This window comes from Scardinius erythrophthalmus (genome assembly GCF_964197995.2).
Source record: "Scardinius erythrophthalmus genome assembly, chromosome: 20".
Classification (NCBI taxonomy): domain Eukaryota; kingdom Metazoa; phylum Chordata; class Actinopteri; order Cypriniformes; family Leuciscidae; genus Scardinius; species Scardinius erythrophthalmus.
Window position 1 is genome coordinate 33,667,402 of NC_138240.1, and position 27,048 is coordinate 33,694,449.

The following is a 27,048-nucleotide window of genomic DNA, read 5'->3' on the forward strand; positions in this document are numbered from 1 at the left end:
AACAGTTGATTTCAGAAATCACTGTAGTTTTCCAGATGTGTTGACTACCACGTATATCACAAAAATCAACAGTACAGAAGGACAAAATGTGCTAGTCAAGTACAACACAACACAACATTGTTCTTAAAGTGTAAGTTGCAGGTTAACCACCACAGCCAATTCATGTGTAAATTAAAGTGCTCTATATAGTAAGTAAGTAAAATTTATTTGTATAGCACATTTCACAGATAAAAATCACAAAGTGCTTCACAACAAAAGGAAGAATACACAACACTTATAAATACATTACAGAACATAATCAAAATAAACAGAAGTACACATAAGACCAGCCTAACCACCCTACAGTCTAGTTAAAAGCCTCTTTACAATATGTATATATTTAATTATTTCTGTCTTAAAATGCGTCTTAAAAACATTTATTGGGGTTTCTTCAAAGGTAGTGTGTTTTTCAGTAACTGGTGATGACGTCATAAGAGGAACTCGAAACCCATACTCTGCTAGATTCTTACTGTATTATGGCTATTTGGAGAACGACTGAGGATGTGGGAAACCATCAAATTCTTTATGGACCACAGCCCTACAATTTTTAACCGGTCAGGCGTGAGAGAGGGGAGGAAATTTCCAGGACCCATGGCACTCAAAGAGTTATTAATACTTGGTGTGAGGAGAATGAGTGGAGGGTTGGCCAGGTGTCCTGGTGAGTAGCTACGTTAGAGCTAGTCTAGGCTAGCCTGGTGCAAACTTAACCCGGATAATATAAGGGAACAAGCCAGTCTTTTCAAAAGTTTGTCATCATGTAGAATAGCAAGGAGGGACAACGACTGAAGACATTATTTACTTACATGGTGTCAGTCCAAATCAGAGCTGTAGAGATGCACACACTGCACAGGCACCAATCGCTAGTCTCATCGACGCCTCAAACGTCATGTAATACCCTTCCTCAATCCACGCTATTTCTCACGATTTAATTAGCAATGTTTATTGTCAGAAAAGAAAAAGAGAGATCGATGTCCCCATCACTGTGTTTGTGTGGGCTATCAGCAGTGGAGACTGGAGTATGTGCTGCCGTGAGGTGAACGCGTTTTGGAGTTTAGTGGAACAGCTCGACCTGCGACCGGCTGATCTGACGTGCCTGAACCCGTTTGTTTTGCGAATAGCTTATTCTCATTTCAGGCAGGATCACGGTCCCCTTGAAGTCAGCACACACAAGTATGTTTACAGTTGAGTTATTTTATCCATACTGCCCCTATTATGGTTTTTCAAATATTCCCTTTCATGCAGTGTGTAATACAGCTGTTTGTGAATGTAAAATGTCTGCAAAGTTGTAAAGTCTAAAGTGCATGATAAATAAAGTTATTGTCTTGCAAAAGAAAGAATCGACTCGAGTCGTTTCTCCTTTGCATCCTTCTGCTTTAGGGTTGTGCGTCACTAGAAGATACGTTTGCATAATGCCCGTGGCCCACCTATGTTGCACGTTGTCCGCCCGTGAACTTGACCAGCCCACAACACGTCATTTTACTGAAGACTGCTTCTCAAATCTCTGAGTTCAATGCAAGATTCGAAAAGCGCTTGCTCTTGAAAGATGGGTCAGTGCCCAGTTTATTTGGACTAACTTGCTCCTCAGAATCTCAACCTGTAAGTAGGCTATGAATAATTATTGATGTTTTCTACCTGGTGTTCAAAATACTAGTTTTGTGTTTTATTCTGTGTATACGTTTACAGCTAACCAGCTAAATCACGTTATTACTGTGATTCATCTTCGGACTTGCACTCGGATTGATAGCTCAACCGAGATAGTTCAGGGATAGCTCAACAATCCCTGAGCTGTTGTTATTTAATGCAACAGAACCACATAAAACAAAGTTTGCTTTGCACTGGATCACCCTTTTGCTATGCAGTTATAACTCAGCACTGATCTGTGCTGTAACTAGCGTGTGCCAAGAAAACATTTTAAAGCAGTTTGTCATCTTTATATAGGATTTCTGGTGCTGGAAACAGCGGTTTATGAAGATCTCCAGAAGCATCAATCCTGGGTTTCTTTATTCAGTGAACATTAACAGGACTCTATCACCCTCTACTGGCTCACTGTGGAGAAAACTATCCTTTTGGCAAGGCCATCAACAAGTGAAGATTTCTGGATCACGAAATGTAGTTAAAGCATCTTCCATCAGCGGCAAACTGCTCATGCTAACCAGACAAACCTTGCTCACTCCATGTAGGATTGGCATGCAGCAAAATGTTCCACGGATTCAAGACTTTTTGTTGATCTGGTCACATTTAGTAGCAGTGGATCGACTCTTGTAGGCTCTCACAACATGAGGAAAGGCTTGTGTAACCATAAAGACCAACTTAAGCGACTATGCCTCTTTTCAACCATAAGACACACTGATTTACAAGGCACAGTTTTTGCAAATGTTCTTCATAACCCTTAATGAAAAGGCATTTCAGACTGTAAGTTAGATAGGGTCATTGTGGTGGTCTCAGGAACTCCCAAACTCGGTCCTTCTCGGGACAGAGATCGAAAGGTATGCATGATCTTTTATCCTTCACAACTCGCAAGGCTGGGAAGCGTTTCGCCAACAGCTCACAGACCGTGAAATGCCTCTGTTCAGCAGCCTGTGTGCATATACAATCACAACCCCAAAAATTAATAGACCTTAATCAGGGTAGCGACATGTTTAACTTTTGACAGGAATGAAAATAAGGCTGTGAGGGGTAGAATTACAGTGTGTTCAACGGATTGTACTGTTCAACAACATTCATTGTTCAGTTGATGAAACGTCTTTCCAAAAAGAGTAGACAAAACTCCATAAAACAGTTTTGAAAATACATCGGGCCCTATTTTAACGATCTAAGCTCATGGTCTAAAGCGCAGGGCGCAAGTTCACTTAGGACGTGTCCGAATCCACTTTTGCTAGTTTAACGACGGGAAGGTCTAAAAGGGTTGTCCCTATTCTCTAAATGAGTGATGGGTGTGTTTTGGGATTTACGTGCATTAAACCAATCAGAGTCTCATCTCCCATTCCCTTTAAATGCCTGTTGCGCTCGCGCCATAGCAGATTTGCTATTTACATGACAGAATTTGATAGTGGAAAGACTGAACGCGTCTCCAGAGCGCAAACGGATCTGCTTGTGCGCAAGGTAAAAGTGCGCAAGCAGACCATATCCGGGACAAGCCGGATTCCACCATATCTTTATGTACACAATAATAATCTTTTACAGTGTAATCCTTTTAATTTTAATATTTGGCATGTTTGTGTGTTGCTGTGCATCCCTGTGTGTTCAATAAAACACATTTGCTATTTGCTATTTAAACAACAGGACGTGAAAATAACTAGCAAAAAAAATGCATCGCGTTTGGCGCTGCATTGTGCTGGGTGTAAGATAGGGCCCATTATCTTGGACCTTTATAAAGTTCTAGTCATTTTAAGACTGTAAGTCTGCCTTGTTTACATCTGCCTGAAAGAGATAGTTCACCCAAAAAAAAATATTGACGGACAGAACGCTCTCAGATTTCATCAAAAAGATCTTCATTTGTGTTCTGAAGATGAATGAAGTTCTTACAGGTTTGGAACGACATGAGGGCGAGTAATTAATGACCGAATTTTCCTTTTTGGGTGAACTATCCCTTTAAATTCAATATGCCATCTAACCTGATTAAGGTTTATTCCTTAGAACCTACATTTTAAAAACAAGTTCTATTAAGAATTAAGTGAAACAAAATGAGGCCAGTTCATAAAATATAGTACCTTATGAAGCAGTGTTGATCCATCATCATCAGTCAGACATGGATCGGCCCCACGGTCTAACAGTAGCTTGAGCACACTGTGATGTCCGCAGTAAGACGCCCTATGAAGTGGTGTCGCCCCACCACGGGTCTGTGCGTTCACACAAGCGCCACTGTCCAGGAGTAACTCACACACTGACAGATGACCTGCTCGACTGGCATAATGCTGCTCCAAAGAAAAAGAAGATCCGGGATTCCGGGTTATGCATTATGAGATGTTTTTGCATTAGTGGTGAATTATAAAATGAACAAACCAAAGCGGTGTAGTTTGCCTGGTCCCTCATATTTGGATCAATTCCTTTTTTAATAAACGCCCTGACTCTCTCCACATCTCCATCCATCGCAGCTGACCAAATACCTACAAACAACCAATTCACATGTTTTTGATATAGGCCTACCAACATTGTGTGATACGATGATATATGAACATAAGCAGGGCACCTCTCTCGAAGTCCATCTCCTCCAGGGTTTGATGGACGCTTGGTGTTGAGCGATGGGCACTACAGGTGCATTGACTTCCATGGGAATCCATCCTAAATGCTAGGCTATATAAAGCAGCACATAGACACAGTTTCTTGATATATAAATTGAAGTGTAAACTGAATGTAAGTTTAAAGAACTGTGTGTGAAATATAAACGTGGTAATATTTTGTATAAACCATATCAAAGATAAACATCACATACTTCATATTTGTTATGGACACTAATAACTACATCATTTCAGCTCTTGTTCACATTTAACTGCTTGATATAATATGCCACGTTATAACGAACAATTTACACTTTTGTTTAAGTAACTGAAACAGTTCAAATTCAGAACAACCACCAGCCAACACACACACAAAAGGTGTATAAAACTGTCATTACCTGCACATGAGTTGGGAAACACTGCAACATGAGCACCAGTGAAGAGATGTGCAACTTCTGCGTTCAACAAAAGGACGAACTTTCAAAATAAAAGTCCTGCGTAGGAAACGTACCATTGACGTACCAAAATAAAAGTCCTGCAGTAGGCAGCATATCATTGGGTCGTTTTGGTTGGGCTAGTCTTGAACTATCCTTGGTAATTTTTTTTAGTCAACAAATGTATGAGTTTTGTGAGCACTTATTGGTGTGCTGTCTGAGTGTCCACATTATTTTGACCATGTATGGAGAGACAGACAGTTTAGATACGGTTATTTCTAATATGCTGATTTGCTGCTCAAGAACTGTTATTAATATCCACAAAAATATTAATCATAAACTGTTTTCAACACTGATAATAAGAAATGATTATTTCTTCTACAGCAAATCAGCATATTAGAACGATTCCTGAAGGATCACGTGACAATGAAGTCTAATGATGCTGAAAATTCAGGTTTGATCAAAGGAATAAATTACATTTTTAAATATATTAAAATAGAAAATGGTTACTTTAAATTGTAATAATATTTCACAACATTTATAAATTTACTGTATTTTTTATCAAATAAATGTTACTGTGGTGAGCATAAGAATAAAAAATAATCTTAATGACCCCAAACCTTTGATTCTGAATGTTAGTGCATAAATCTCCAGTCCACACACATAAATAAAGACAGACAACCAGACTTTGATTATAACAGTCTATTTATGGAAACACTTCTGTAATAGAGTGCAACAGGGTTCGGTAAAGAGAGAACCGATAGATCCTCCCCTCCACCACTTACATAAATACAGCCTGATACATAAATAAATAGCTTGCACCCTTTCCATAAGGGTCTGATATACATAGAGATCACACTTAAAGTGCAAAAGTCTATTTTGATTGCCTTCATTTAAAAGGATTGACGGAGTACCTACAATAAAATTTGTGTAAATGAAAATCAACAGCATGTTTTATAACAAAAAACTCTGAAATGTCAGAAATCTCTGACCGAGATGGTTTGGTTTTCATTTAACCATGCAGCAAATAATCTAGGAATAGTTGAGCAGCATTTTATAAATGTGCTACTTCTTACTACACACAGTTTTTGGACACAAATGCACAAAGTCAAACAAAAAGTGGGACAGTATTGATGAGCATGTTATATCGGAAACATTTACAATAAGGTTTCATTTGTTAACATGATTAATTGCATTAACAAACATGAACTAACAACAAGCAATACATTTGTTACAGTATTTTTTAATCTTTGTTAATGTTAGTTAATAAAAATACTGCCGTTAATTGTTTGTTCAAGTTAGTTCACGGTGCATTAACTTACGTTAACAAATATGCATTTTGATTTTAATAATGGATTAGTAAATGATGAAATTAACATTAACTAAGATTAATAAATGTTGTAGAAGTATTGTTTATTCTTAGTTTATGTTAACTAATGTAGTTAACTAATGAAACCTTATTGTAAAGTGTGACCGTTATATCATGATAAACATTACATAAGGAAGCACTGGATTTGATAATGACCCGACAAACATCACATGAAAATTTTTGGTGTGGGTTGGTCACTTCAACATTTCACTTCAATGAAAAATAAAAAAATGGGGAAAATAAGAAAAGCATACCATATCCACATATTATATAATGATATGATAAAATAGCATATTGGCACCACTGGTTAATTATTGTGCATATTAACCTATGGCTAAGAGTTATTACACAGTTATCAAAAATTAAATAGGTTTTGCAAGATGCAGCAAAATGTGGTTTGCATTTGGTTGAAGTCTTTGTCTGACTGCATGGATTCAACTAAACTAAAAATGGCTAAAAACAAGAACGGGTTGTATGGGAGGTAGATCAACAAATGGCAAATCGAAAAACAAAATAAGCAATTAATGTCATTTATGAGTAAATGTAAAAACAGAATATATAAGAGCTGTATGTTTATGTTGCATATTTGACACCAGAACTGTCAGTTATATGAGATGTTTAAGGTATATTATTCCATATTATATATAGGCCTATACAAAAGGCTGCTATTATACGAGTATGTTTCGCCTGCGGTAAGCTGTGCAACAATAAGCCTCCTATAAATTCATTGATAAATCTAAAATTCGATAGACATATTTTTGGTTGTACTGATTGATTGAAATGTTGACTTCATTATTTGAGACAAAACACAACATGAAACGTATACATTCAGTAAAATCGAACAACAGTTCAACACAAAGCATAAATAAAAACAAAACCTAAAGCAATAAGTTTGGTTTGACAAACGACCTTTTTAAATATCTGGAATCTCTACGGTAAGCTTTCGCTATGTTGGCCGTGACTACAGACCCTGGATGTGCACTAGTGCATGAGAGTAAAGCTCAAAGATTAGAGGTGGGCAAACCAAGTGCTAGTATTGCATACGGTTCCACGGGAGCGTGAAACGAAAAGGGGGTCGGGGTGAGGGAGTGCTGGGAATAGCTGGCTGGTGAGGTTTCTGGGGAGGGAACAATCTAATTGGTTATCTCACACTTTGGGACATGTGCAGTGGAGTCAGCATCTCCTCGAAGATGGCTCCTTTCACATTTGAACCACGCAGATTTGCTTCCTGTAGATCACAGCCTGAGAGGTCGCAGTTCTGCACACACATTACAGAAAATGTTTTTCAGTGCAATAATGGTGTCACTAGATGCCCCAAAATAACACACCTTCAATCAACACGAGCTGCGTTTACGTGGAGGACCCTAAATAATCCGACTGTAGTCAGTCGAAATAATGTAGTCACATGTAAACTCGTCACTCGGAATGAATTGACCAATGAATCGACAGGACATGTAAACGCTTTGTTTGTCTGGAATAGGGCTGTCACTTTATGTTCGAAAATCAATTGCACAATCGATTGGACCAACCAACGCAAGTTTCAAAAACGAAAATAGGGAATCGATTTTAACGGTCTTTTCTCGGAGCGCGTCCAGCTCGTCACGATACGCCCGCAGCGAACGCGCGTCACACAGCAACTGCAGGCTCTGACACACACACACACACATAACAGCAAATTATCTTTCTGCATAATGCGTCTCTTTTTACTACAAAACTGTGAATTCTGCCGGTATGCAGACAGTCTCATGCATTCAGATACAAATTCGGGCTACGCGTCTACAATCGCCTACATAGGCGAAATTTGTTTGACATTTCTAATCGTAAACACAGCCATGTTGAAAACTGAGGTAATGTTTTTCAGTGATGTTATGGCAGTCCACTCTGCTTATTGTTTTTCGAGAATGTTGCACTCCTGTTTGTCACTGTGTACGAAACTTCACGCCAATAAATCAACAGGAATATTGCTGACTTGTGCGCGTCTCAAGCGCCTTCTTTATGTTCGTCCTAATGCCTGTTCGTTGTCCGTGGATTTGCCCATATTTTGCGTTTAAAATGGAAACGTCTTCAGACATGGAAAATCAATTTTACAATCGATTCAATGAACACTTATGTCTCAAAAATCGAACAGGATTTTTTCACAAAAGTGACAGCCCTAGTCTGGAACAATGTAGAAATGGTGCAGTGATGTAGAAATGGTGTAATGACGCGTGGAATGAGTTGTTGTTTTTGAACGAAGTCGTGTCAATCTAAAATTCTCCTTCCACTCATCGTTTGTGAAAAGGTGCAGGAAGCATCCTAGCAGTCTTTGCTTCGGACTCTCCTCCACAGACGCCTTGTTTTGGGCACAGGAAGGATTGTTTTTACTGCTTGATAAATATAAGCAGCACGGCGCAAAGCATCATGTGCTCGTCTTCTCCTAATTAGGACCCGCAATAGGTATTAAAAGGATAATTCAACCAAAGATGAAAATTCTGTCATCATTTACTACATACAATTTACAAATTGTTCCAAACCTGCATTAATTTCTTTCTTCTGCTGAACATAAATGTCGGTAACCAAACAGTTGATGGACCCAATTGACTCGACTATGAAAGTCAATGGGGTCCATCAACTCAGTGGTGTAGTCTACGTGATACGCAGGTATACACCGTATACCCACTAGAAAAAGCCAAGGATTTGCGTATACCCACTTAAAAAAAGCGTGAGGATACGTATCAACTTCGTTTTGTGTCAGAACTTTCACACTTTCATTCATAAATTCACCCCGTCTGTGTTTGCGAAGCGACGGATCGAATCGCGGAATCCAGTCACAAATGGAACGTGCTATATAATGCAGAACGTCACGGAATTTGGCTATTTTTGAATGAATAAATCAAAAGTAGCTGCTGTACAATGAATCAAATCTCGATATGGACTAGTGTCTATGAATATTAAAGCTAAAAGAGACTGCAATTGTTCTACGCGTCTCTGGGAATGAGCGCTCAATGTGTGCTCCACTACCAACACACACACACACGCACACAAGCACGGGTGACTCACGCTCGTGGTGTTTTCAGCTTTTCACTGTATTGAGACATGATGTGTAGGCTACAGCTACACATGTGCATTTCATCGCAGAGAGCTATGAGAGTCACTTGACGAGAATTTCACCATTTCATTTGATAAAACTATCGTCATTCATTCGTTTCATACACACACAGAAACTTATGGCTTTACGACAACCTGTCAAAATAAAAGTTCGGTATAACTTGAAGATATTATAACAGAAATATATTACTATTGCACAGTAGAGTATACTTCAAGGCCTAATAATAATAATAATAATAATAATAATAGTTAAAACACACAGAAACTCAAATATCTACAACCCACCAAAATAAAAGTTCGGTCTAACTCAAATTAATTAGAAAGAAATTGCACAGTAAAATGTATTTTAAAATAACACTTTTTTTTTTCCAAAAACACCATTTCTAAAAGTAAATTTGTATTTGTGCCTATAATGTTTTAAACAATTTTTTTTTGAAAATTGTCAGCTGATAAAACCTGTGCTTCAGGGACCATATTCATATAACATCTAAGGCTAAAGGTAGCTCTTAACTGACTGAGTTAGATGGTGATTAACACTAAACAGTAGAAAATCAGTCCAGTCTCCCCAGCTGTAAATGTCATCGGCTGTTAAAGTCTTGTGTTGCTTATAATAAATTAATAACACTTAGTATTTCATAATGCTCTCAATTACATGTCGATACATATTGTATGCATTAGTGAGTGGTGGTGCTTATGGGGTGACGCTCTGGGATGGGTGAGTATGCGGAGTATGCGGGGGGGACGGTATATTAGAGTATGCTCACTACAAAAAACTAGACTACACCACTGCATCAACTGTTTGGTTACCCATATTCTTTAAAAAACCTTCTTTTGTGTTCAGAAAAAGAAAGAAATTCATGCAGGTTTGGAACAACTTGAGGGCGAAGAAACGATGACAGAATTTTCATTTTTGGGTGAACTATCCCTTTAAGACTTTTTAAAACAGTGAAAAGGAGGATGGTTAGTATGAGACAACAGCTGGACACTCTGTATATTCGTGCAGTGTGTGCTTTTCAAAAGATCTAATCCGATTTGAAGCTTGTGACATATCAACGCACACATTAACCCGATCAATTTATTTAGAGTTCATGTAAACACTATGGGCCCTATTTTAACGATCTGAAACGCAAGTGTCAAGCCAAGCGCAAAGCGCAAGTAACTTTGTGGGCGGGTCTTGGGCGCTGTTGCTATTTTCCCGGCGGGATAAATGACTCTTGCGCCTGGCGCAAATCTAAAAGGGGTTGGTCTGAAGTAGCTTCATTATTCATAGGTGTGGTTTGGGCGTAACGTGAAATAAACCAATCAGAGCATCATCTCACATTCCCTTTAAGAGCAGGCGCGCTTGTTCCATGGCGGATTGCTATTATAATGGCAGATTTGCCAGACGCACACCAGGAGCGGTTCACAGCCTCGTCTCGGCCGTAAAAGAGAGAAGTTACATTGAAATGGAGAAACCCACCCAAATTAACTTCGGTTAAACAGGCGTATGATAATTTGGGTAAATGTGTAAGCTAGATGTATGCTTTTATAATAAATTGTCTGTCTATCTATCTATCTATCTATTGAAATAATGTATGATTTGCAAAAATGAAAACTGCTGCTTCTGTGTAGATGAGAGAATCAAAGTGCGCGTTGTGCACATGCTACATTGATTATGGCCAAGCATGCGCCCTTAAAATAGCATATGAATAACATGTGCAACGCGCCACTGACTTTAAACAATTTTTTCCTGGTTAGTGGCGCAATTGTTTTCTAAACCTGCAAAATAGCATGAAGGAACGTTTGCGCCGGAACACGCCTCCTCTTTGCGCTGAACCGCCCTGGGAAGCACAAGTGTATTTCCTAACTTACCGACGTGCGTCTCTGGAGGGAAAAGTCCGCTTTGCGCGGGTGCAAAATAGGAAGGATACATGAGTCGGTGTACAAAGCCAATTGCGCTGGGTGCAAGATAGGGCCCTATGTCCGGATTCACCAATCAGAATGAAATCATTCAAACAAAAGGTGTCCATGTAAACGTAGCTACGGTAGCAACTCTCAAGTCAAGTCAAGTCAACTTTATTTATATAGCGCTTTTCACAATACAGATTGTATCAAAGCAGCTTCACAGTATTAAATAAAATAGTACATCAGTGTATGTTTCTGGTGTAAAACATCCACGTTTGGTAATGCAGATCAATAGCACTGTTGAATCGATTAATCAAATTAAGTATCCCCAACTGAGCAAGCCAAAGGCAACAACTCTCACCTCAAGATCTGTGCCGGCTAATGTAGCACCTCGCAGGTTACAGTTCTTCAGCTTAGCATTCTTCAGCGTAGCAACACGCAGATTAATACCAGTCATCTGACTGCCCTCCATGTCAACTCCTTTCAGATTAGCCCCTAAAGTGCACAGAGAGTAACATGACAATGCAACATTAATGTGGCATCATTTCCATTAGCAATGATGTTCTACGACTAATTCTGTGTGCAGGGGTTTTACCCTCTAGATTGGCCTTGAGCCCAGAGGGATCCTCAAAATTACATCCTTTAAGGGACGCTCCCTCTGCGTTGGAGCAGAGCATCTTCACGCCCTGAAGATTAGCACCCTGGAGCACAGAAGAAAGTGATCAAGCAAGACTTCATATCAGTTCAAGAGGCTTAAAACCAAACTAAAGCGAGAGATGATCAGCTCACATCCAGGTTGGCTCCAGAAAGGTCCGCTCTCTCCAGGTTTGAGCAGCACAGGTTTGCATAGGTGAGATTGCAGCGACTCAGATTTGCCATCTTAAAATTAATATAGCGCAAATCCAGCCGAGAAAGGTCCGCTCCACTGAAATTAAGACCCTGAGAGGGGAAAAGACACCTCAATACCAACATCAGACTGACTAAAGCCCTATTCGGACGGGACTAGTTTAACATGGAGAGGTGGGGTAAAGTAATAATTACCAGAGCTTCTCAGTGATTTTAGTCCCGTCCGAATGTGCATCTCAGTGATCATGACGGACAACGTCAGTCAAGATTATGGTGACTTTTACCTTCAGTAAAAAGGTCCGGAAAAATGACCTCAGGTAACACTAATCCCGTGCGAATAGACCCGCTGTAAATATTTCGTCATTTCCTGTTTAAAAGTAGTTTTCCGTGTTTTTTCAAGTATGGAGACGCTTGAAAATGCATTCAGTTGTGTTCTAGACGCTGGGACGAGTCTGTGGCAAAACTCAAGTGTTTTACACACACCATTCAGATCAGAAAGAAGATCGACGGCACTTGTTAGAGGCACGAAACGTCTTTTAGCGTTAGGTAAGTGCCTTTTACCAACATAATCCAATCTGAAGTTAATTAATACATCGTTCGAACGGACATAACTGTTTTATATATATAAATATAGGTTATTTGCACACGTGATATCAGGAAGCAGCGTAATACACACATGACTACAGGAGTGACGGCGATGCGCAAATCGAGTTACTCTCCCACTTCTGTTAGTTTTACTGAGATATCTAATCCTGTGCGAATTGGCCATTAATATTACAGACGTCCTGTGGTAAAATTACATTACTCCATCTACCCTTGTAAAGTTAATCCCGTCCGAATAGGGCTTAAAACACTTGACTGAACAAAAGTCTTCTACCTGACAGCGTAGCTCTGATTTGGTTGGTGTAGCCAGCAGAAAACGAACAAATTCCTTCCGTGAGAGAGGAGAGTGGTCTTCAGGTGGATGAGAATTCTGCTTATCATGGAAAAATGTATTAAACGTATGCATATACACAACCTCTAAAAAGTTTGGGGTCAGAAAGATGGGGGGTTTTTTGGAAAGAAATTAATACTTTTATTCATCAAGGATGCATTAAATTGATACAAATATTAGAAAATAATTAGAAATAAGCAGCAAATAGGCATATCAGAATGATTTCTGAAGGATCATGTGACACTGAAGACTGGAGGAATGATGCTGAAAATTCAGCTTTGATCACAGGAACAAATTACATTTTACAATATATTACAATAGAAAACGGTTATTTTAATAATATTTAAATAATTCTATTTTTACTGTATTTTTTTTTTCAATAAATGGAGCATTGGTAAGTTGATGAAGATGAAAACTTTTGAAAGGTAGTGTATAATATATATATATATATATATATGTGTGTATATATATATATATATATATATATATATATATATATATATATATATATAATAATACCTTAATGGTGACTTCTAGCTGCTCTGCCAGTTGCTCTATTCCAAAGAATCGAGCTTCTTCTAGAACTCCTATAAAACATAAAACATTCAACTAACTAAAGAATAGAACTGACTTAGGTTATGACAAGAATATATTTTTGTTATTAATTACAATTATTTATTGAACAATTGTGTATTTTATTAAATTTTCCATGGCTGTTACTTTATTAAAAAACTTAAATTATAGTGATTTACCAAGATTAAAATGTATTTCAATAATCTACACCACAAACCTGAATGTACCATCTAATGTATACCTAATAAACTAGATAAGAACTATCATCTGAGAATGCTTTAGTTAACATTCAGGCCTCACTCACCGAGTAAATTGATTCCTTCATTGACAATGATCTGGCCATGCCTCAGGTAATTCAGGATGGGCTCAAAGTACTCTGGGCTTCGATCAATGAGGTAAGCCCCTCGTTCATCCTGCTTATTACCCCACACATCTGCAGATCAAGAAAGCAGGGGGAAACAACTCTGATATAACTGTGCAACAACATACTTGATGAACCAGCAAAACAAACAATGCTTAAATCAGTCAGCGAGTGTACGGGAACTAAACTTACCCTTCCCTCTGAACATGTGTGCCAGCATGCTGTCAGGCTCCTTACTCACAAGAGTACTCCTTAAACAAGAGCAAACACAGAGCACACACATCAGAAATAGACACTTAAACGACAGACCAGTGCAGACTAGTGTTGTTTCAGCATTATTTATATCAGTGGTGTCCAATCCAGCTCCTGGAGGGCCACTGTCCTGTAAAGTTGAACTCAAACCCTCATTAAACACACCTGAACCAGCTTATTAAGGTCTTATTAGGCATACTAGAAACTTCCAGCCTGATGTGTTGAGGTAAGTTAGAGCTGAACTCTGCAGGACAGTCAGTGGCCCTCCAGAACCGAGTTTGGACACCCCTGATTTATGTGCTATTACACTACGGGGCTGTTGAATGCTTGATTCTGATCGGTTAAGGAAGGTGTGTAATTATTTTCAGGGAAACACACGGCTAAAGTAGTTCCAGGCAGGGCTTGACCTCATTACTCTTCGCCAAAGCCGACAACAGCAAAAGAACCAAAACCTACAACGACACTGACCTAGCAAATAAATATAGTAAACAATTGGGTAAAAAAAAATGCACACACATACAGTATGGACACACACCTACAGAAACGTGTTGTCAGCGCTGCTCTGACGATTTTAGCAGTAAAATAGTTAAGCAACTTAAAAGCTACATGACATTTCTCACTAGCGAGGTAATAACAGTGCTGTTCTTGAAGCAGATAAACTTACAGTTTTCACTATTACGTACAGTAAACGTACAGTTTTCAGGGACACTTCCTATAACACCTGATGGACTCGTTACATCACAATTACAATGGCATCTACACCAATGTTAGTCTTTCTGTTTATTCCGAGGTTTACTGAAGTCAGCCGGATGTCGGCTTGGCTTTTGGCTTGCTTAGTTCAGGACATTTAATATTCAACAATATTATTGATCTGCCTTACTTAAAGGGCACCTATTATGCAAAATTCACTTTTACATGGTGTTTGAACATAAATGTGTGTTGGCAGTGTGTGAGCAAAACCACCCTAGAATGATAAAAATCCACCCAGTAGTTTTTTTACTATCTCAATAAATCATAAGCACTGTCTCAGAACGCCCTGTTCTAGATTTCCCTCACTGTGACGTAGAAATGAGCTAAGCCCCACCGACGTGATTTGATTGACATCTGGTTTTGGCATAGACCCCGCCCTCGGTGATCTGCATCCTCCATTGTTTCAACGACAGCCGGTAATGTCTCCTAAGAAGTGTAGGTGTTCTGTTGTGGGATGTATTAATGGACATACTAGTCTTCACTGACATCAGAGCCACTGAAAACGCAGCGGATGGATTTTATTTATGAAGAAAAGGCACCACTTAAACTTCTTAAATACGAGATTCATTTTCTGACTGACTGTTAGTGAACGAGGGTCAAAGTTAATCCTCGAGTGTGGATCGTTGCCTACAGTTCGCGATCCAACGTCACCTCCAGAAGAAGTAAGTGTATTTTATGATTTTTGAGCAAATAGTCATTTCAATCGATGTCAGCCAGTTCAACAACAAATGCGTCTAAAGCTATTTATTGTCGTCGTCATAGGATGTCTCAACAAACGTCAGACAGTTTTATGTCACGTAGGCATTTTTTTTGCAGCAATTACAAATGTAAATAAATTAAAGTCTGCTCTATCTCCATAGACAGTAGGCTAAACGTCTATCTCCCTCCCCTTAAGAAATAAATAAATAAATCGTTTGTACTTAGCAAATGTTATCACAGTAGTGTGTGTGTGTGTGTAGTTTCAAAACATTGCGCGAACGTTATCACAGTTCGTGTGTGTGTGTGTTGCACATCCATAATGGCAAAGGGGACGCGATCAAGGCCGTAACCAGGGTTTGAAAATTAGTGAGGTCCGGGGTGAGGTGCAGGGCCGGTTTAAGAATTCAGAGGCCCCTGGGCACAATCAATGTCTTGTAGGCCCCCCCCTTAGGCAGGCCAAATGTATAGTTTGTCCAAGGACATTTTAATTTTGCATTAAGAGTTTTAGTTTATTGACTTAAAAGGAACTTTGTTGTACTATGCTGGAGTAAAGTTCATAAATGATCGATCTTTCCCATAGGATTTTGTAAAACTATGTTGGGTAAAGCTCTGTTCCTCTAGGGGGGTTCGGGGGCATGCTCCCCCGCAAGAAAATTTTGTACATTTTTAGGTTAAATGCATCAATCTGGTGCTCTTTGAGAGCTCAAAATTAAGAGCTTCAACAGGCTTCAACCCATGAACTGTGCACAAAGAAAAAACATTGACTTGTACCGGGACATTAAAGGGGGCTCAAACATATTTTTTAGTTATGATATAGAGTTTCAGCCTACATTACATTATCACTGGTGTTTTAGTATGCCAAACAATTAGTATAATAATATAATAATGATTTCTATCATTATCCATATAGCCTAATAAATGAAAATGAATATTTCTCAAGTATATTTTACATTACACTATAGGAAAATTACAATACGTTTGTCCTAATGGCTTCACTTGCAAGAAATAAACCCTTTGATCGCGTGAGCAAAGTGCGCACTTTTCTTTAAATCACGCAGCACAAACATAATGTAGGATACAAAGTCTTGTGCTGTTTTATAAAGCACAAAACCATATCACGGTTTCGATATTAGTTCGTTGGCAAAATATAACGCTAGAGACCTTTATGTTAGGCTATACATTTTACATCTCATGTATTGGTAAAAGGGAGAAGAGGGAGAAGAGCGAGTTCGGCAAAAGGCGGATTCGAACTGGAGTCGAACGCGTCAAAAGCTACTTAGTTTCAAACACCTCACGCACGCCCAACGACCTATGCCACTGTAGCTATTTAGTAAAGGGTGTCTTATTTTGCTAAAAAGACAGGCACTTAGTGCAAATTATACGCGCCATTATCGGAAATGTAAAAGAAAAAAAAAAAGTTTATTTGCACTTTTTGGTCATTTCATGACTTACAAATTGACATCAACTACGATGCCGTTGCATCATGCTTGTAGTTTCTTTTGCACTTTATTTATAAATTATAATAAAGTGGCATAAAGCGCTCTGCCGCATTTTTTACAGTCTGCTCACAACACGCTCTCAAGCCCCGTTCACTGTTCTACCTTCTCGCAGCGACATAAATCGCAAACACACATATGACGCGGTTTAAACGGCTAATTAATCATTCAGAAATCTTGACATTTTATTTTTGAATATAAAAAATTGACCGAGGTCCGGACCTCGGTGACCTCATAGCTGGCTACGGCCATGGACGCGATTAAAACTTTGTAAGTACATAAATGTATCAAATAACTATTCCGAGACATTTAGTCCATTCTCATTCGACTCTGTGCCGCGGAGTCTCTTCATCATCTGGGTCCAGCAACAGGGCGGGGATTATGCAGCTCATTTACATTTAAAGTGGTACACACAAAACAGCTCTTTTTAAAACAGGCCCCAAAAATGACATTTTCAAATGGTTATAATAAATTAACTGTGGGGTATTTTGTGCTGAAACTTCACAAATACATTCTGGGGACACCCAAGACCATTATTACATCTTCTAAAAAGGGGCATAATAGGTGCCCTTTAAGGTGGACGATGACGCAATTTTCTTCTAGAAATCTTTGTTGTATTATTTTCATGTTATCACTGTGAAGCTGCTTTGATACAATCTGTATTGTAAAAAGCGCAATATCCATAAAGGGTGACTTGACTTGACTATTAGTAAAGATGCTGCTGCCAAACAGTGTTGAGTGACTCAGGTAATTCTTAACCTCTCTCTCTCTCTCTCTCTCTCTAATAACTGCATTAGTCTGCTATCAACGGCTCAAGCCTCTGTTACTAGCTCTAAAATGATGTTTTGGAATTAAGAAACGGAGGAGTGAGATTAGATGCGTAAGAAATAAATCCTACACACGAGAATTTTAAGGACAAAAACCTGAGAAATCTCTTGAAAAACATCATCTGAACAATGTCTTGAGGTGTGGTAGCCGTAGTATAAGTGGAATAATTGACTCCAGTCCATTGAATTATTAGAAAATAATGCACACCTGAGGTAACCACTCAAGATTAAGCATTGCTGTGATATTACTATGGTTAAGATGGTTTCCTTCTTGCCTAAAAGCACCTCTTAAAGGAGAACTTGGTAACTTTTTTAACTTAATAAAACTGTCTAGAAATCATTTGGATGGTTAAACAACCTGTTCTGGTGATATTGGTGACTTTCCCTGCTCCCCCCAGCGTTCCCAGGCGGAAAACCAACCTTGCAACTTGGGGACTACCGTCCCGGCAAAATAGAAATTGGAAGTCTCGTGAGAAGCGAGAACGAGAACGAGAACGAGCGCGAAACACGAATCGCTTTACGGCAATTCAACATAAACACACACGCATGTATGATGTATTACCAGATTACCCACCTCGGTAGACATAGCTCCACACGATACAGTTGGCTTACTCCGATCAAAACAAACGCACATGAGCAGCTGTAGAGAGGGGCAGGAGGCCGCCGCAAGTGAGTTTTTTACGACCGTGTTGTGAAATATACGCCCCCCCACAGCTGTAGGGGGAGCTCGTGGGGAAAACATGCGACAACAAAAGGGAAAATCAGCGAAGATGTGACTAGAGTTCGCTAGAGTTGCCGAGTTCTCCTTTAAAGCGGCCCTATGCAGTTTTGGCAATTTCTTCGCTGTTTTCTCGCTTTTTGCTTCCAAGTTTCTCTATAGAGCTCCCCCTACAGCTTCGGAATAGATATTTGACAACACTGTCATAAAAACTCGTTGGCGACTCTCTCCCCTCCCATCTTCTCCCTCTGGTCATGTGCATTTGTTTTCAAAGAAGCCGGCGAACGCACAGAGCCATGATACACAGAAGGCTAGCATAAAAATGTATGTGTGCAGTGCCGTAAAGCAATTTGTTACATCGCAAGACCTGATATCATACAATACTTCCTAACGGCCCAAAGTTGCAAGGGTAGTTTTTCTGCTCACAGGCGCTAGGGGGAAGCGAGACTGCCACCATTCAACCCGAAAAAAGTCATATAACCACTCTAATGACTCTGAAGCTGTTGAGTTAAGGTAAATTAAGCTAAAAAAACTGCATAGTTCCCCTTTAACTATTGTCAAATCACAGCCTTTTCGCTATTTCCTTTCACTTATTTATTAACTTACAAAAATATCTATTAAGAGTTGTTACAGTAATAGATAAGAGCTTGAGAAGTTACACTGAAAGTTACAGTAAGCCAACAAGACAGCGAATCATGCTGCATGGTTACCTAGTGGTTGTGAAATGCCGCCCACCAATATTCAGCGTCAGCCAATCAGTGTGCGACCCTGAGATGTCATCTGACGTTTTCCCATCACTCTGAGGATCTAAAACACAAACACAGTCATAGTTTTACACACTGACCTATATGTACACCTTCAGTTTCACTCAATAATGATAATACATTTTATGCAAAAGTGACTTTTTACACTTTTATGAAAAGTGACTTTAAAGGATAATTCCAGTATTTAGCACTTTGAGTCTCTTTTCTGGTTTGATGTTCCAAAACAAGTAGCGTAGCGAAATACAGTTTCTGTCGTGTTTTATTTGGCATTTTGTAAAATCCCATTGATTTCTGTTGGAGGACTCATTGCTCATTGATATCACTGCGCTTCAGACTCAAATATCGAGCGGAAGTTTATACGCGGTTGTGAGGTATCTGGAAAAATAGTTCTACAAATAACACGGATTGAAATCATACATTGCGCCGATATATTTGTTTTTAATCATCAACGAACACCACTAACCACTCGGTGAGTTGCACAGTTTTGAAAACGGACGTTAAGGGTTGTTTTAAGGACATGTTTGTGCATGCCCATAGCCAGCCACTCTGAAGCGGTCAAAGGCGATTCTAGACGAGTCAAAAAGGCGAGACAGGACCCATAGTCAACATTTCTGTGTCCACCACTCTAGTGCATCCAAAACAAACCAGAAAAGAGACTCAAAGTGCTAAATACCGGAATTATCCTTTAAGCTATTCATTTGTGTTCCCCCCTAGGAATCCAGCTCATGACCTTGGCATTTCAAGCTGCATATTCTACCAGCTGAACTACAGGGAAAACAAAATGATGTTGGCTCACCGATGAAAGCGTCTCCTTCTGACACATATAGCACATCATCATCTCTGTGGAATACATACAATAACCAGTCAGTATATCTGATACTTTACCTCTTATTTGCCTATCCCACTCAAGAATCAAGTACAAGGCTCCGGTGTAATCAGTTACACTTTATTTTGATGGTCCCCTTCAGACATTATATTGAGTATAAGTAATGCTGCATCTACATCATGTGACTAAATGATGTTTTACAAATAAATTATATTTTCAACTTGAAAGTAAATGTATTTTTTATAAAATCATAGTAAATCCACTTCAAGATTAGAATATAATTTGGTAGAATAAGGGGTTAGGGTTAGCAGAAAAAGTTGACATGTAGATGTGAAGTTACTTATAGTCAACAGAATGTCTAAAGAGGAATAAAGTGTTACCAGGTCATCTTTGTTAACCCATTTGTTTATTTAAAGCAGGTTTAAATAACAGAGAATAGCATTTTTTTTTCATATTGTTCCCATCATTGTCTTTCATAAATGAATGAATGATAGTTGAAGAATGCCAATGCAACTGTACCTGATGAGCGCAATGTCATCTATAAGACCACCTTTCCCATTATAAAGGTTACAAGCCCTGATTCCCAATTTATTGCTGGCGACTGTCAAAAGATCAGGCAGAGTCCCATAAACGGCTACAACCTGCAAAAGAAGCGAAGACGTGAAGACATCAATGTTTGCATTACAGTGTTAGAATGTTTATTACAACAATTGGTTACACTTTACTTTAAGGTGTCTGTGTTACAGTGTATTTATACATTTAAATACTGAGTAATATTCATTAACTACATACACTTACTATAGGGTTAGGATTAGGGTTTGGTAGTATTAGTGTAAGTTGCACGTAATTATGCGTAATTTATAGTTATTATTACTATAGTAACTAGATGTAACATATGTAACAAGGACAGAGTAAATAGTGTTGCCCAATAATTATTATGGAAACACTTTATAATAAGGATCCATTTGTTAAAAAGTGGTTAACTACACTAGTTAACATGAACTAATATTGAAAACATACTTCTAAAGCATTTTTTAATCTCAGTTAAAGGGGTGGTTCGGGATTTTTGACATCGGACCTCATTTTTAAGTCAGCCTGGTTGTTATTCATCAGTGGAGACATTTTTTTTTTTAAATTATCCAGTCCTTATATTTGGATAGTTAGCCGATGCTAGGCTAGCGCGAGTCAAGGGTAGATGTTAGCCAGCCATTAAAAACCGTTTTACCCACTCCACAGTGCACCAAACGCAAATCAATTATAACACTAGACTATCGAAGCAAATGTCCGTTGAGAGAATAATGTTAGAAATCAAAATTACCTTTCATCACATTGCATTAGTTATAATTTGTTCCCTGTAATCATAAGCCTTGTCTACAGCAGCAGCGGAGTGATATTGATTACCTAGGCAACCGAGTGAGCCGGTACACACATGTACTGCACACACTGTAGTGCGCTTCTTTTCTGTGTTTACTTTTTGCCACATTACTAACCGGAGCAAAGTAAAATTCCGCAGCTGCTGAGAAACTAGTTCCTTTGGGATCATTGAGATGAAAGGTAAGTTTGATTTCTAACATTATTCTCTCAACGTACATTTGCATCGATAGTCTAGTGTTATAATTGATTTGCGTTTGGTGCACTGTGGAGTGGGTAAAACGGTTTTTAATGGCTGGCTAACATATACCATTGACTCGCGCTAGCCTAGCATCGGCTAACTATCCAAATATAAGGACTGGATAATTTTTTTTAAAAAATGTCTCCACTGATGAATAACAACCAGGCTGACTTAAAAATGAGGTCCGATGTCAAAAATCCCGAACCAGCCCTTTAATGTTAATGTCAACATTTATTAATACATTATTACAATCAAAAGTTGTATGTGTTTATATTATTTAATGGACCTGAGCTGATATGAACTAAAAAGGACCAGCTGTATTTTTAATAACTAATGCTAACGAAGATTAATAAACAAAACTAATGTATTGTTCATTGTTAGTTCATATTAGTTAATAACTAAACTAATTGGAACATTATTGTAAAGTCTTACCACCCTTATTATAATCATCATTGCAAGTTGTTGTCTGGATGGATAATGTGGAGTGAATAAAGCAATATCTTTCAGTATTATAGAATATTTCAATAAATATTCAATATTAGTATTGTAACTGAATACATATGAAATATGCATGTTTAGTATATAAATTAATAAAAATGTATATAGTAAAAATTATGTAAATAATATTTAAATGTATTAGCAAGTTACGTCAATACATTTATATTTAAATAATATAAATGTACTGACGTAACTAGTTAATGATGTTAGTGTCAATAAAATACAGAAATGCATTTACGAGGTATAATAATAAACAATAATGTTTAAAAAAAAACAGTCGAACGAGCTCTTATGTGGCCTTAACCATATCGTCAGGAGTACAATAATAACTTAAATGTTTTGAGTTCTAACAGTTTTCTGTGTCTTTATTAAATAAAGTGAAACACAGTAATAGTTTCATGCCATTGACAGGACATCACTGTCTGTCCACACACACACAACACTTACTGGAGTTGGCCAGGCTAAACGTGTACTGCGTGTGTTCACTCACCTTGCCATTTTTGGAGGTTCCGTTGACAAAAAGCGTCACCCTTCGCATGCTTTGTTTGCACTAATTTAAAGTATTAACTGTACAAATATTAATAAATTAATATCTCGCTAACTTATCTATGTATTAAACTAATACCTACGTAAGGAGAGTAGGAAGAACCAACCTAGCTACATTGTCTCAAGATGACGGAGAAGATGTCCAATCAAAATGCGAATACTGTTTCAGACCTCGACGATTGACCAATCACAGGACGCGTTTCATAAACTGGGGCCTGCGGTTCGGACCAATCGGACACAATTGTGGCGTTGGTCATTTTAATGAAAAACTTGCCTGGTGAGAATGGAATTTTGACGCAAGGGAAATGATTACCTCAGTGACTGTGGGCTGCTCGAGTCAAGATACTAATTCATTACAAGGCCGTATATAGGACTGCGGGAAGTATATATATATATATATATATATATATATATATATATATATATACATATTCTGGAAGTCCCAGTCTACGATAGACTGTAAACAAACTGTCAAGCTGAGGGAAAATCAAAAAAAAAAAATCTAAAATCTCATTCTCATTCACTCTCATTCTAATGCAAAATTTAGAATTGTAAAAATTAGAATTGGGGGAATATGAAAAAAATGAAAATAATTACGTGGCTAAGTATTCGATGGTTTCAAAATTATATTATGCAGCATAGAAGCCTTTATTATACACTAGGGGGCAGAGTAGGACATCTTTTTATTTTATTTAATTTATTTATTTATTTTGATCTGCTTATTTCTTTCTTATAATTTTAACATGACATTCCAAGAAATTATAAATCTTCACTCTTGTGAACAATATATAAATTTGTTTTGACAGCCTTCGCATGCACACACAATCTAAATTATCATTAAAATTTATTTTTGTTGACAAAACAAGTAATATTATAAAGAATATGCATCAAATTGTAAAAAATGTCACCCACATGCATTCAAGGGAAACTGTGTGTTCAGGGACTAATAACATTGAACATTATGATGTCCTATATAGTAATTGTCTATAAAGATCTAATGCAAGAAAAGTAGTAATTTCTGCATGTTTACAGCTGTTTATTACACTAATTGTTACTTTAATAGTTCAAATATTAAGTGCAAAGAGAAACTCTTAATCTATTAGAGCTGCTGCAAATTTACAACTCAACTGTTCACAGAGTGAGCCTATGTATTATCTTTTGTAATACTGACAGTATTTAAAAAAATCCCCATAAGCATTACTTGGCCAACAGATGTATTTGTCCTTCTATCTGGAGCATTTAGAAAAAATAAAATAGGCCACATAGAAGCATTGATAAAAGACGTTAAACAATTAGGCAGCGAATGATAATATCCTGCTTATAGCTGTCTGATTCTTACACGGTGGCCCCAATCTTATCTTCTGTAAAAAGGCTGTCTTCCAGAATGTCCCATTGTGTGTCTGTGACTGCCCACATGCTCTGCAAACACAGGGCCGATTATCACTTCTCTTGCTGTTGACAAAATTTCCTTCAGCTAAAGGGAAGTTTCCAGTTCTCCCTTGATTTCCCGTTCAGGTTATTTGAGTTGGGTATTGCCTTCTTGAAAAATAAATGAGATAAGAGCCATATGTGCACACACTATATAGAGTGTGTTTTCTTTACACAGGTTTACAGAGATAACGTTATGACCTGTTTTATATTCAAAATTGCTGTCAATCATGTAAGGTTGTCCTCCTTAACTGACCTTGTAAGACTTATTAGTTATGTTATCAATTTGGGATGTTACCCAGATTACTTCTGGTCTTATTTTGTTTGACTGATTACACATTTAATCAGTAAATGTGGAACCAAAGCACAGCTGTGCAACGGTTTAGTTTAGACTAGAAATACAAGAAATCCATTCTTAAACCTGCTCTGTCACTCTGACAATACACATTAAAAGTCACGTTATCATCTGAACTGGACTGATGGAGCAGGGTAGCAGTGAAATTTTAAAGTGCCTCTATTATGCTTTTTTGAATATCACCCTTCATGCAGTGTGTATGAAGAAGATTTTGTTTTGTGTTGTCGACATGTTGAGAAGACGCTGTTTTCTGCTGCGAAAGCAAATCTACTTTGATGCACTTCCAAAGGATGAGACTCGCGCTGGAATTGGTACGGTAAAACTAACGCCATTGTTGAAGTTTGTATCACGGTATCAAGTGCTGAGGAAGATTCGGATCTGAAATTTAGAAATGCTAATGGACGTTTGGTTTCCGGCACGCTTTGTAAGTGTTATATTAATCTCAACAGACTGGGCCATCTGACCAATCAGAGCTGAGCAGGCTCTCGGAAAGGAGGGGTTTATAGAGATCGAATCTTTTATTGAACTGTTTCAGGCACTGTGAGAAAAGAGCTGATGTTTAAATGTATATTATGAGAAAATTAAAGTGTTTTTGGCCTTGAATGCATGTAAACATATTGTAGGAGACTCCAAAACAAAATTAGCCACTTTAACCTTAAAAGGATGTGGAAAAAGTTGGAAAAAAACTCAAACTAAAGTTGATACAATGGTGGACCTCATCTACATTCAACATTTTCTGCTTTTTTTTTTTTTCATAAGATACAATGACATTTTGATGGAATATCTTTGACAAGAAAAACAACTAATAAAAACGCAATTTTCTCACGTCATGGGATCACAACACTAAGAGATAGTAAATCTTTTCCTGGATTTTTTTTTTGTGCGTTCCCGAGATTAGACCTTCCTTAACATAATGCCGAAAACCCGAAGTCTCTAGGTGGTCTGGTTGAGGAGTAAATAGAAGTGCAAGATTGGTGCGCACAGACAGAACAGAAATCATGACTGAAATCGTTAACAATCGCAATTTTGTCCGGTGGAAAATTGCGCTAAAAATGTAGGGCGGGACTTGATTTTGTCCATTGGGACTTGATTGGATGGTTGTGGTTTGCTATTGGTGGATCTCATGTGAGTGACAGGTTGCCACGCCCTCGTGCCAGTAAACATACATGAGAAGAGATGTTGCTGCAAGAGAGAGGGGAAGTTATTTTGATTAAAGAATGAGGCACATGAATTAACAAAAAAATAAAAGATGCATGGAGAAATCAATAAATCATTTATTCTGTGATATTCTATAAAATATAAGAATTGTCCATTTTGATGACTTTAAAAGGAATAGTTCACCCCAAAATAAAAATTCTGTCAGTATTTCTCTGTGGAAGAAATTTTGTGGAAATAAATGTTTTCACACTGGCCTTTTCCATACAACAATACTTCATAACCACATCCATATACAGTGGAGAGCAGGATTGTCATAAATTATAACTCTATGTAATATTTTTTATAGAGAGAGAGATTTTTTTACACACACTCACACACACACACACACTAATGTAATATTTCAGAATATGGGTTTGAAATGATATGAGGGTGAGTAAATGTCAACAGATTTTTCATTTTTGTAGTAAACGTTGACTGGTTTGCCGTAGGTCCACTTTCTAGGTGACATACCTCCACTAAGCTATAGCAGTGTTAGAGTGCAGTTAGAGTAAAAAGTACTGTACTGCATAAAGAGGGAAGTGTAAACAGCAGTTAGGTCTACTTCTATCTTCATGCGTGACTTGTGTAAATTGTCTCTAAGCAACTGTGGCTCTCAATATGGTTCTGAAATGGCTAATGGGTTGTAAAGTTCACAGAAAATTATGATAAACAACTATCCCTGCTGAAAGGGAGAATACTTTTATATTTACCCTCTAGTCTAGTGTAACATGCCTTTTGAGTTGAGGGTTGCCGGTTGTGTTTTGCTGAGATGTTGCTGAGGCTGATGAAAGTCACAGTGAAACATTTCTTCAGGTTTGAGGAAACACCGGAGTTGTGTTAGAGCAACCCTTGTGCCAGTGGGTCGTCTGAAAGCTTCACCAGTCCATGAATAAAGCATCAGGTGCCGTGCAACTCTGATTTGTTTTTTAGGAACTCTTTGAAATAAATCAAACGGATAAATAATAAATGCATACAGTCGGAGAGGAGACAAGATAAAGCAGAACACAAACACAGAGAGAGATGAAGGAAGAGAAAAGAAAATCACAAACACTAAATTACCTTAAAAACATCTTTAATTACTTCCTCGTCGTGACTTTTATCAGTAGCTTCCTTATTGTATGAACATAATTGCTTTATAACAATAACATAACTATATTTGAATTTTTATAACATAACATTATACATTTTCACATATATAGGTTATTAATTATACAAATCATTTTATGGTATGCAACTATGCATTGTTTTTAACAAGGAAATATGTTTTCCTATACATATACATTTGCATTATTTTATACTTTAACAACCAAAATACATTTTTGAGGAAAATGTAGCT

General features: G+C 37.9%; 2 protein-coding genes across 3 annotated transcripts; both read right to left on the reverse strand.

The window, feature by feature from the left end:
- Positions 1 to 186: 186 nt before the first annotated feature.
- ankrd39 (ankyrin repeat domain 39) lies at positions 187 to 4,754 on the reverse strand. Of its 2 annotated transcripts, none has more exons than XM_081348691.1 (5): positions 4,655 to 4,754; positions 4,229 to 4,332; positions 4,042 to 4,145; positions 3,750 to 3,953; positions 187 to 2,616 (listed from the first exon to the last, which is right to left on the reverse strand). In XM_081348691.1, exons 1-5 carry the CDS (start codon positions 4,660 to 4,662, stop codon positions 2,467 to 2,469), a joined length of 570 nt encoding a protein of 189 aa, XP_081204817.1. In that variant the 5' UTR covers positions 4,663 to 4,754; the 3' UTR covers positions 187 to 2,466. The 2 variants fall into 2 exon arrangements, with proteins under 2 accessions (XP_081204817.1, XP_081204818.1); XM_081348692.1 differs by having other exon boundaries at positions 4,472 to 4,658.
- Positions 4,755 to 5,379: 625 nt separating this feature from the next.
- On the reverse strand, positions 5,380 to 22,909 carry kctd9a (potassium channel tetramerization domain containing 9a). Its single transcript, XM_081349274.1, has 12 exons — positions 22,677 to 22,909; positions 20,596 to 20,717; positions 20,047 to 20,090; positions 19,197 to 19,293; positions 13,937 to 13,995; positions 13,688 to 13,816; positions 13,330 to 13,397; positions 12,754 to 12,849; positions 11,820 to 11,969; positions 11,626 to 11,731; positions 11,392 to 11,525; positions 5,380 to 7,317 (listed from the first exon to the last, which is right to left on the reverse strand). The coding sequence occupies exons 1-12, from the start codon at positions 22,722 to 22,724 to the stop codon at positions 7,201 to 7,203; spliced, it is 1,170 nt and encodes a 389-aa protein (XP_081205400.1). The 5' UTR covers positions 22,725 to 22,909; the 3' UTR covers positions 5,380 to 7,200.
- Between the last annotated feature and the right edge of the window lie 4,139 nt (positions 22,910 to 27,048).

Coding starts and splice junctions, on each gene's coding strand:
- ankrd39 (XM_081348691.1), bottom strand. Junction 3,954..4,041: donor AGGCAAACTACACCGCTTTG/GTTTGTTCATTT, acceptor TCTTTGGAGCAG/CATTATGCCAGTCGAGCAGG. Junction 2,617..3,749: donor GATCAACACTGCTTCATAAG/GTACTATATTTT, acceptor ATATGCACACAG/GCTGCTGAACAGAGGCATTT.
- kctd9a (XM_081349274.1), bottom strand. CDS start 22,724: ATGCGAAGGGTGACGCTTTTTGTCAACGGAACCTCCAAAAATGGCAAG. Junction 13,996..19,196: donor CGGCATTTCACAACCACTAG/GTAACCATGCAG, acceptor CTCTTGTTTAAG/GAGTACTCTTGTGAGTAAGG. Junction 11,732..11,819: donor TTTCTGGAGCCAACCTGGAT/GTGAGCTGATCA, acceptor TCTGTGCTCCAG/GGTGCTAATCTTCAGGGCGT.